Below are 12,105 nucleotides of genomic sequence, written 5' to 3' on the forward strand. Positions count from 1 at the left end.
CTAATATCTTATAAGTAACGCCTTTATAATTGACATCTATGGTGATGGGATATGGTTACGAGAAATTGCCCAATATAGAAGTTTGCCCCCCCCCGCTAAAAGTGTGGGGGGTGTAAGTGGTGGGGACTATACAAGTTATTTATGTGTTGCATTTTCACTTTCAACAGTGGTGAAACACCTCGCCCAACTGAAATCAATGGAAAGAAAAATTTGCTGGGTGTATAACGGGCAGTTGACCCGCTATCGCCAGTTTTCCGCTGTTAATAGTGGAAATTACCCAGGAGCGGGGGGGGGCGGCGGCCGGTGGAAATCTTAAACTTCGGTCCAAAATGGACAGTGCACCCACAGTATTTAAACCATTTTCATGTGCAGACCTTAATTGAATTTAACTGGCGAGCTGTAGGCACCAAACCGGAGCTCTACTGTAGTTTGCTCATTTTGGATGGCGGAAATTCGGCTGCTTTCTGCACGGAGCAGGCCAGCAGGTAAGCCCTGTTTGAGGGGGGAGACGGGTGGTGAGAACAAGCTGGGGGTGGGCTGGAAGACGTAAAAAAAATCTTTTAAAAAAAATGTACCTTTTCTGAGTGGTCTCCAGAGGTCCCTTTTAAGGACCGCTGGTTAGGCTGCACAACACCTGGCACAAGCATGCATGATGCATGCTCTGCCCATTTGTACATTAAAGTTGCAATTGGGGTTCTACAACTGGCGTGGGACTCTGAATTTCATGTTTAAACAGCCTCCGCCTCATTTTGTGTAGGAGTGCTGGGCGCCCATTCAAAGGCCTACCTGAAAATTAAATCAAGTGGGAAAATGGGTATCCAAGGTGCCCACCAGATTTACCTGTGCGGTCACCCATTTTTCATGTGAGAAACAGACGTCTAGCAGTTGAAATTCCCCCCCCCCCCCTCCTCCATAGTGTCTAGTTCAATGTTGATAACTGATTCATTTTTGATTGAATACTGTTTAAAATCAATGAATTCAAAACATGCTTCAGTCATTCCAATTTGCTGCAGTGATATTTCTGAAGTGCATTGTGCTCTAGTTTAAATCTTCTTTTTTCAGGTATATCCGTACAATGTACTTGGGCATTCAGAGCAGGAGAAAGAACGAACACCAGCGCCGATTTTACTGGGCCATGATGTACGAGTATGCAGATGTGAACATGCTGCGCCTTCTGGAGACTTTCCTGGAGAGTGCGCCACAACTGGTGCTACAACTCTGCATAATGATCCAGAAAAACCAGGCAGAAACCTTACCATGTAAGTCTCTATGTTACATATCTGTGTTTATTTTGATATAACTGCAAAGTGTGTGATTTGTGAAGAGAGCATCCATTTTATGGTGTGCATCTTCAGAGATTAAAAGCACACTATCTTGCGTTAAAAATATTTGGCAAACTTTTTCTTTTATTTGCAAAACACACAATGCAATGACATACACCACATTAGAATATGTAATTTTGTGGTTTTCGCATGATGTCATTGTGATAATAATGTTGTGCATTGCTTCCACCTCAACAAGCGAGAAAGGTTTTACAAATTATATTTTCATGGTGAGGGATGTTGTCCCTTTTAATCTGCAGGTTTTAGTTGAGGCTTTTCCTTTTAGTTGGAAGCATTTGGCATAATGGCTCAAAATTGGGAACTGTGAATGCAAACTGAAAAACAATGTTACATATTACACATACTTGGAAATGTGGAATTTTTCATTTGCAAATAGATGCCGAGAAGAACCCTATGGTCGAAACTTTCACTAAAAATATCCAGTTGAAATAGTCTCAGTTTAGTCTGAAAACCCAACACATTGGATGCTTTTTGGTTGAGTACATGTAGATTCTTATCTGCTGAACTTTTATATACAAATGAATAGGCTGTGATCCATACAGGGGGAAAACACTGTCCCTTTAAGAGTTTGGCACCTTGTAGTTGCTGTGCTAGTATATTGTCATTCTCCAGCTATCCCCGTGCATCTAAAATTCAAAATGGTTCATGTAAACTACAAATCAAAAGAGGTTACAGGTATATTGTTAATGTGTAAGATGTTAATCAAAAAGTATTGTGAGTACAGTGTGCAGTTCTGGTCACCTAATCATAGAATTGATATTGTTGCCCTCGAGATATACAGAGGCAAGCAAGTGAACTTATTCGAAGTATCAGGAATCTAAGCTGTGAGGAAGGTTAAGGAAATTAGGCTTGTTCTCATTGGAAAAAGGAGACTTGGAGATGACCTAATGAAGTTTTCATGATTATAAATAGGATTAACAAAGTTGATCAAATCAAATAATTTTCTGTGGTAAAGGGCTTAAATACCCATGAACTCAAGTTGAAATAGGAAGTTAGGAGTAAAAAGGGATATCATATGAATATTTCCTTACACAAGGAGTAATATAGTTTGAGAATAAGTTACCAGGGAAGGCCATTGAAGCAATTCAGTGGGTTCAAGAGGTAACCAGACATGTTTCTGGAGAGGGAGGAGCCTGGGAATATAGTGAGAAGGCAGGTAGGTTGCTTTGAGATTTAGGCCTATGTTCTGCTCCTAACAAGCTCTAAAATTTACCAACTTCACAGTTTGCCACCACTCTTTTCTGTTGACAAACACTGGTGCTTGCATTCACTCTCAAATTAGTATAAGTATCTGCTCTGAATAATTTATTTAAATGCCTCATAAAAGACCTGTTGTAAAGGCTTGGGGGGGAAAAATTCATTTGCTTAGCGCCTCGGGGGGGGGGGCGCTAGTGGGGCACTACGAAGTTAGCGCCCGAGCACGGCGATTTTAGCGCCGCTCGCGAAATTGACCAGACATTTTGACAATTTGTGGCAGTGCTAATCGTGCAGATCGTGATGTCAGTCGAGTGTGCAACGCCCCGGTAGCGCCTTGGACCGGATATTGAGTCGCGCCCCCTGCCTTAGCACCTGCCGCTAGCAATGACAAGTAGAGGGGAACGTTTTGCAGTCGGGAAGGGGCCGGGAGAGCGCTATTTAAAGGCAGCCGCTTCCTGCCTTGTCGGCAAAATTTTTGGTACACGCAGGTTGAGAGGGAGAGAGACGTCTGGAAAGATTTAATGCTGTCCTAAGGAGTTTTGGTCCTCAGCACCACTTTTGAGGTCCCTAAGCGCCGAGCTCTTTCCTTGGGCCTATCCATTAGTGCGTCCAACACAATTGCTTTAGAGGTCTCTCCAGGCCGAGATTCAAGGCTGCAATGAGCAGGGTGTGGCTGGCCAGAAAGATGACCCCTCCCCTTAAGAACTGGTGGGCGCCAGTCTGTCTGGCTTCCATGGTAACTGACATCGCCTGAGCTTCGGTAGCATTCTGAGGTAGCGCCTTGCTCCCCAACGTCAGCGACTTAAGAGAGGTGTGTAGAGCCTGATTTAGCGCTCAAATCACCTCCTGGGGCGATAAAGGCAGATTTTGCAGTCGGAGGCGATAATTAGCGCCGGCCGCTAAACTTTGCGCCCGGCCGATATTAGCGCCCCAAAATGGGCGATACCCAATTGCTCCCCCTTGATGTCTAAAAACACACATGTGAGGAGTGATGCTGATGACTTCTGCTGCTGCCCCAGGAGGCCACAAAAGCATTGGTGGCCAGGCCACGGGGTGATGTTGCCCTCCCACCCCATCCTCCCCAGGAAATCTTCTGACTGTGCCCGAAATCTTCTGATTGTGCCCCTAGTCGCCTCCTTGCCAAACCATGCTAAACAAAAGGGAAAAAAAATAAAATCCTCCTCTTCTGGGACTGAGGCTATGACCTATGCTTGGACCTCAATGTGGGTCCTGCAACTGTTGCACCTGAAGCCTCTTCCTTCTGGGTGTATCAGCTGCTAATTCCTTCACCAGTGTTTCCCAGGCCAGGGCCAGAGGAACTCCCAACCTTGGGAGTCCTCACACTTGGCCCTCCATATCAATAGCCTTTGTTGGGGCAGAGTCAAAGGTCACTCCCAGGCAAGGTCAAGTCCCAGCATATTTGAGCTCTGGCCCAGTTTGCACCTTTACCACCACATTCCCACCAAAGTTACAGCTGGAGTGCTGAGGATTTCTGGCCACATTATTTGCTGCAAAGTGATATTGGAAGAATGGGTGGCGTTCAATTATCCACACCTTAGCAATATCTTGGACTCATTAATACGTTAGACAGAGTGGTGAGTATGAAATGTTAAACCAAATCTAAGGGCAATGCTTTATCAAAAGCCCTGGCTAAGTCATATTTTATGTCAACGCATTGCCAGCATTAGATGCTCAGAATCATCGTACACTGTAGGAAACTCAACTGGTACCTCCTCCAGAGAGGCATTGCTTTCTGTATTGGTTTTAGCTGGTATCAGACGTAGTTGTGATACTTTAACTGAATTCGGGGGTTAAATTGGTCTTGGACGTTAGTATAAAGTGGGCAATAGCGAAGCGGCAGCCCATTTTACATCCTGCCTGATTTTCTTTTCCATTGAAGTAATGTTGCATATTGTCTATTGTCTCATGGAGCCATCTGTTGAGCCTGCGTACTGTGAGTCTCTATCAATCCAACCAAGCAGAACGCAGAAGGGTGATGACAGAGTAATTATGGGCCAGTTCTCCTATCTTTAACACCCCAAGTATGCTAGTTCATGGGGTGCTAGGGGCAGGAAATAGGACTGCAGATCCATATTTAAGTACGGTGCACATTTTCTTGGGCCAAATGGGCAGGCAGGATCATTTAAATCCCATGTAAATGACACGGGGGTAATGTAATAAACATTATGTGAAGGGAAGAATTTTCCATATCCATACAAGGACCACGGGTATACTCGGATTCTGGATTTGGCAGGAATATCTTACTTGAACAGTAGTAAAAGAATTAAGAGATTCAACCACTATGCCATTTGAAGTTTGATAGGGAACAATGTGGATATTGAAGGAGTTATGGCCAGTTGTAGCACAGTTCAGGGAGTCCTGGCTATGTGTGGGTTGATTGCTGCACTCTCCTTGGGTGGGGTCCAGTCTAACAGGTGATTCAAAATGTTTGAAACAGATCAACAGGTCAAGCCATGTCAGTCAAATACAAGCATGATGTGGGGCTGTTTACAATAAATGTTTGGCTCCTGTATTTGTGTGGGCAAACATCAATTTGAATCCTGTAATTAGCTCTCCACCTAATCTTTTGTACAAGAGATGCCATCTGAGATTTTCTGCTCCAGTGGCAACACTGCCAGAGGTGTGGTGGGGTGGAGACCTCCACCCACCCGAGTAACCAGCCACTAACCCCCCAGAGAACTTCCTGGGTTCAGGCTTATTTAAATGTTTTCAGTGGGCTCCCCGCCTGTGCTGGGGAGCTCACTGCTGTGAGGGAGGTGGGTAATGGCTACTGCTGCAGGAGACTCAGACATCTGTAACATCTTAAAGGGGAAGGTAGCCTTGATTGTGAAAAATAATTCCTGGTACCGATGAAGTGGTAAAATTTGCTGATGTGGATTTGCCTCTGTCGTGCAGGAATCAATCAGCCGGCTTGCCTTGTGGATTTTAGGTGATTAAGTGTCAGCCTTAGTTCAGTGGTAGCGTGCTCGCTTCTGAGTCAGAAGGTCGTGGGTTCAAGACCTACCCCAGAGACGTGAGCACATAGTCTAGGCTGGCACGCCAGTGTAGTACTGAGGGAGTGCTGTATTGTCAGAGGTACCATCTTTTGGATGAGACGTTAAACCGAGGCCCCGTTTACCCTCAGGTGGATGTAAAAGCGCCTATGGCACTATTCGAATAAGAGCAGGTGAGTTCTCCTGGTGTCCTGGCCAACATTTATTCCTCAACCAATACCTAAAACCAGATGATCTAGTTATTTATTTCACTGCTGTTTGTGGGACCTTGCAGTGTGCAAATTAGCTGTTGCATTTCCTACATTACAACAGTGGCTACACTTCAAAAGTACTTCATTGGCAAGTTCTTTCTTTACATTTTGGTGCTGTTCTGCCTCTTTAGCAGTGCTGGGTGGCAGTTATATACATTCATCCCTTACACCCAATGTTACTATTATTATGGGTTATCTACAATACGGCTAACATCACTTCCAGTGAAAAATTCAATGCACACAAAATGGATGGGAGTTCAAGATTATGGACTCGGTTTTAACACCCCCCCCCCGCCCCTCCCATGATGGGCAGGAAAGGCTCGGGCTAGAGGTAAAATCCAAAAAATTGAGATCCCACATCAAGCCACTGCGTTTCCAGCCACCATAATATTTACAGCGACGATTCAGTCCCTGGACGAGGCTCCCACTAAATGCAGGTGGAGGCTTACTTAAGATGCAAAAGTCACGGCCTGCTGCAGTCAGCAATTCCGCAACCTAATTTTAAGGTCCACGCAGGGGGAGGCCCGCGCTATCTGGTGCCCAGCAGCAGCAATAAGCCAACTGGCCAGAAGAGGCCCAGGTAAGGTTTAAAACTTTCTGGGGGAAAAATTCAGTTGGTTGCGCCTTAAGAGGGTGCCAAGTGGGATGCAAAGCAACTAGCGCCCGGGCACGGCAATACCTGCGCCTCTCGCGAAATTAACTAGACATTTTGCGGCGGCGCTAAACACTACCGCCACGACCTCCTGCGCCGGCAGATTGTGATGTCAGTCGAGTGCGCAACGCTCCGGTAGCGCCCCGGACCGGATATTGAGTGGTGCCCCCTGCCTTACCGTCTGCCGCTAGTAACGACAGGTTGAGGGGTGCGTTCTGCAGTCAGAAACGGACTGGGGGAGCGCTATTTAAAGGCGACCACTTCCTGCCTTTTTTTGTTGGTGACATTTTTGCACCACGCATTCTGAGAGAAAGAGAGAGAGAGACTTCTGGAGAGATTCAACGCTGTGTGAAGGAGTTTTGGGTACTGAGCAGTAATTTGCAGGTTCATTTTGATTTGCCCTTCCTTGTATCAATTTAGAAGAGACTGTGGGGGCTGCACTGTGAGCTCTTTCCCTGGGTGTCTCCATTGTTCTTTCCAGCAGATTTGATGTACAAGTCTCTCCAGGCTGAGATTCAAGGCTGCAGTGAGCAGGATGTGGATGGAGAGCAAGATCAACCCACCCCTTTAAGAACTGGCCGCTGCCAGTGTGTCTGTGTTCCATTGCTGACTGACATCACATGAGCTTCGCCCGCTCCTCGGCCGTAGCGCCTTAAGAGAGGTGTGTAGCGCCTGATTTAGCGCTCAAATTACCTCCTGGGGCGATAAAAGCCAAGTTTGCTGTCGGAGGCGATAATTAGTGCCAGGCACTAAACTTTGCGCTCCGCCAATAATGGCGCCCCAAATGGGGCGATACCGAATTTTTCCCCCTCTGTCTTTGAACACCTTGTGGGCCAGGAGGAGCAGGAGTGCTCCCCCCAAGCCACTCAAGGAGTTCTTGTGCCTTCTCAGCCTGGGCATTCCCCCGATCTTCAATCAAGATGAAACCCCAGCCTACCCCTCCTACTGTGAAGACAGCAAACCCCCTCCTCCACCTACGGACCGCTGGGGACCATTCGTCTTTTCTAGAAAAAAAGAGTCCTCGTCTCTTCAGTCTTTATTTGATGATATATTTCAGTAAGCCAGAGTACAGTGACAAGGATTCTCTGTTCAACTACTGGGTCTTGCTGCGTTTACTGAGAAATTGGGCAGTAAAAAGCAGACTTTGGTGTATAACATCTGCTTATGGGAGTAGCCAATGATGCTGAACCCAAGGAAACATTTAGGGTAAAACGCCAAAAACATAACTCATCCAACTGAGCTTGCAGTTTTGCGCAATCTTAAATTCCCGCCTTTGAAAACTCTCATGTTTCTTGCTGTTGCTCCCGTCATACAGTAAGTGAACTTCATGCCCTAGTGTTTGGTCCACCATATGTTTGGTAATTCTGACATGACATTCATAATTTTTGTCTTAAACTGGTTATAAGTTGTATTTGTCTCAAGAAATTATGGTGCTAAAATATTACCTGATATTGCATGCTCCACTTCTAGAGAGAGTGCCCTGATATGATAGCTGAAAATAACAGGCACTTTGGCACTTTTGTGTGCTCGGCCATTATATAAATATAAATTTGTGATTGCTAACTTCCATTTATTGTCTAATTTGAGTAGTTCATTTGCATGTGGAGGTTCAACAAATGAGGAAGAAAATTAATTTATTTACATTCAAAATGCCCTTCCTCATTCTTTGAATCCAGTTCAACCTCCACGTACAAAGTTTTGACGCTCCTACATCATGTTTTCTTCATTCTAAGCTGGAAAATTTGGAACTTATCATTTTATATTTGTGTCAATTTGCTTTGTTGTGTTAACCTGGTGTCTTTGTTGCTGCTTTTAAGAAAAAAACTGAGGTATGATACCAAAACAAGGCATTATGTCTGGCGAGGGCTGGGGAAGCTTAAATGGCTATTTTGTGGTGCAAAACTCATAAAGGAACTGTCCATATAGTTTTTATCTTATTTGGAGGATGGCCTAAATATTTGTATGTGGAGGTTGAATTACAGTCAAACAATTAAGAAGTTCATATTTAAGGTAATCCAACATTATTCCCCTTTAGGTGTGGTATCCCTTACTCTTTGAATAAAGTTATCCTCTACCTATCATGGATAAGTCAGGCAATCTAATGGGGCAGTTTAGAATGGATGCCTATCTTTTTAAGAGATTTTCATTATGTACCTTCTCAAGTACTTTGTCTGGAAACTCCAGAGTAGTTGATATTTAGTTCTTTCCAACAAAAGTACAAGGATTTCAATATTTAAAAAAACCCACATATATACTGGCAATAGTCAATCTGTTGAACAGCAAAAAATGCTCTGTTACCTGACACTTGTTAAGATTAAATCCAGCACCAATCAAATATGGAAATATGCCTTTGTTGCATCACTAAGCAAATTACCTATAACATAAAAGAATGTATTTTGTGAGACAAGTCAAGATAGTAAATGTGAATATATCTACAAATTAGATGCTGACTCTCACAATATTTATTTTAATTAGTGCCATGTATTACATCTGCTTGTGCAGGGGTTGATTCTGCCTAATATGATAGGCAGGATCTGTTTGGAAGGGGTTTGCCTGGAGCAGGGAAATATGATGTACAGTGGTTGTGGAATATTTCAGCATTTTCTTTCCTGGTCCACAAGGCTGGCTCTCGAGCTTCCAAACTCATTGAGGATATTGGGAAAGGGTGGAATTCCGCAGGCAGAGCGTTGCAAGCCAGGCAAACTATACCTATTTAAAGTGTCACTGCTGCCCTGAAGTTATATGTAACCCCTCCACTACAGTATTTCCCTGTGTGTAAAGTTGCCTTAACCACTTAGTAAAATATTTTTTCTTTAAATTTACACCCAGCGGAAAATATACTCCATGCATATTCCCTGATAAATGTACTTTGTGGGGTTTGGAGTTTTATTGACAAATATTTAAGCTAATCAGCTCTACCAGGGAAATCCTAGCATTATATTGTGGCATTGCTAATATGCAGGATACCAATTTTTTAACGTATTGTCAATAAATATATACTTCAGATATCTGGGGTAATGCTTACATATGGGAGTCAAAATATATTATGCAAGTGGATGTTTAAGGGATTTTCAAAAGTTTGAACATCCCAATGGTGAGGCAAAATTGAGCTGTAATTGTGTAAGAACACTACTGTGGAAAACTGGGATTATTGTGGTAAGTAATTTCCCTTTGTATACTTTCAGTATATACACAACATACCATCTGAATTAAGATTATAAACTTGACGCTGGTACTTTATTTTTTTCTATTTCTGTGGTTTTATGAAAGTATTGGACAGCTCAATAACTGAGGTTATCAACATCAGCCTGTGGAAATTAGAATTCTCAAATGTTCAGCATATGTCACAAATAATTATTCAGGTGTAGCATAATGCAGAAATCAAAACAAGTTTGCAATAGACCAAGATCCAGATGGGATAAAGGTAGTAAATTTGGTATGTGGAGGATAACCATTTGAAGAATGAGGAATACTGTAATTAAAGATGAGTAATCTGTGTCTCTTTATTTGCATTTTTCCAGATAGCATGGCCAATCCTGCCAAAGCAGTATCTCTTTAGGGGGAGAGATGAGCTGTCTCTTTAGGATCCAAAGCAGAGATAAGTTCAGCTCTGACAAACTGCATGTCCAAATCTAACAATAATGTTTGGTCATTTGGTTGCCTTCCAAATATCGTCTTAAGAAATATGCTTAAGACTAGCCACATGGTGGCTTCTTATCTTGAGAATGACTCAGTCTAGCCAGATGGAGCTCTCCCTGCTTTCTGGGTCCAATGGTACATTCTACTACTTGATAAACCATTCTTTGTTTGGTGACAGATTGACCCAAAGCTTTACCTCCATAGGACTTAGCTGAGTAGATGTTCTGACATTTTAAATTTTGTCTGCATAGTAACAGAGAGCTGTCCTCATATCCACATGATTTCAAACTGCGTTCCATTTCAGACATATGTGGAGAAGGGAAGATGGAATGATGATTTCATGCGTCACATGGAATTCAGACAGAACTTTGGGCATGAGTTTTTGGATGTGGTCTAAGCATTGCTCTGTCCTCATGCCAGATGAGGTAGGGATATTCAGTGACTAAGCCATTAGGCTCACTTACCCTTGTAGCAGATACTGAAGCCATTAGAATGACAGTTTTCCATGTAAGGAACTTCATGCCACATGAAGCCTGTTACAATTTTGGAGTTTTAGTACTTTCCCTGTTCTCAATAGTGGTTCCTGTAAGGGGACCTTTGACCTCTACTATCTGGAATCAGTAACTTTTTGATCCTCTGTCCTAAAAGAGAAGCATACCCAAGGGCTAACAAACACCCTACTTGCTATGGCCTACTCACTGGATTTAATTTGCAGCATGCTATTAAATTTCTTTTGAAATAATGGATACTACTGCCCTGAACGAGGGTTTCCAGAACTATAGCAACTGATCATTTTATTTATAAACAAATATTATAACAAAGCACACCAAATAATAAAAGTAATATATATATATATAACAAAAATAGAATGGCCAGAATGTGTCAGTCACTGTTTGAAAAGACATGTGACATTACTCTATCAGATGGATGTAAAAGCTCCCAAGACACTATTCGAAGAAATACAGGGGTGTTCTCCCCGGTGTCCTGGCCAATATTTATCCCTCAACCAACATCACTAAAACAGATTATCTGTTCATTGCTGTTTGTGGGACCTTGCTGTGTGTAAATTGGCTGATGCATCTCCCTACATTACAATAGTGACTACGCTTTGAAAGTACTTCATTAGCTGTAAAGCGATTTGGGGCATCCCGAGGCTGTAATAGGTGCTATTTAAATACAAGTCCTTTCTTTTCTGATTTAGTTCAAGAATCTCAGTAATTTGACAAAGTTTCTGGTTTTACGCTGTGAATTCCTCTAGTCTGTGTTATGTTCATAAATAAATAGACGTTTTCATTAAGAACAGCTAGCTTGAGCTAGTCATTTATTCAGCCATGTGGACTAGTGTACAGGCATCCATCTTGACTAGTGCCTTTTGGGTAGCTCCCTACTAAACATACAGCTCCACCTAGTGTACCATTCTAGAATGACATGTTACTGATCATTAGGAGGTTAAACAAAATCAATATCAATCAATCATAACGACATAAACATCTTCACAACAGTCAACACATTTTCAAAGCTTTATTTTATGAACTCTAAGCTTTTCATTCTTTTATTATAGTTTTCTTTGTACTCAAAGATTAAGTCTATCAGGCTTTTTTACTTCACGTGTGGATCTTCTCAGCACAGGTAAGTCTGATGTGTTTTCATGAGAGCCTGTGTGTGTGTTTGTGTTAGATTGTTCTGGTGGTGAGTGACAAGATTCAGTTGCGGCATTGTCATCGATTTGCTCTTGGATAGTTTCTTGTGTTTTCAGGAGGGAACGGCGGTTCCTCCTGAGAATCTGTCCTTCCTCAGTTCTAAAAGTGTATGAACTTGGTCCTACTTCCTCAATAACTCTAGCTTTCCTGTTCCATGCATCTGGATCCTCAATCCTGACAACATCATCCCTTGTCAAAGGTTTCAGAGTTTTGGATGACGTGTCATAGTATGGTTTCTGTTTCAGATTTAACAGTTGAAGTCTCTGTCTCAGTTCCTTACTCTGCTTTTCTTTTGCACAGCAGGGTAGT

General features: G+C 42.9%; 1 protein-coding gene across 1 annotated transcript in view; it reads left to right on the forward strand.

Moving 5' to 3' along the window:
- Positions 1–12,105, forward strand: part of LOC147112599 (XK-related protein 6-like) — a 94,504-nt gene that overhangs the window by 14,741 nt on the left and 67,658 nt on the right. Inside the window, exon 4 of the mRNA XM_085998198.1 lies at positions 1,063–1,259. Within this exon, the coding sequence (XP_085854324.1) occupies positions 1,063–1,259 (197 nt within the window). The remainder of the gene's footprint in view (positions 1–1,062; positions 1,260–12,105) is intronic.

Source organism: Somniosus microcephalus, chromosome 9 (assembly GCF_052327205.1).
Source record: "Somniosus microcephalus isolate GS21.2 chromosome 9, FLI_Smic_1.0, whole genome shotgun sequence".
Lineage (NCBI taxonomy): Eukaryota > Metazoa > Chordata > Chondrichthyes > Squaliformes > Somniosidae > Somniosus > Somniosus microcephalus.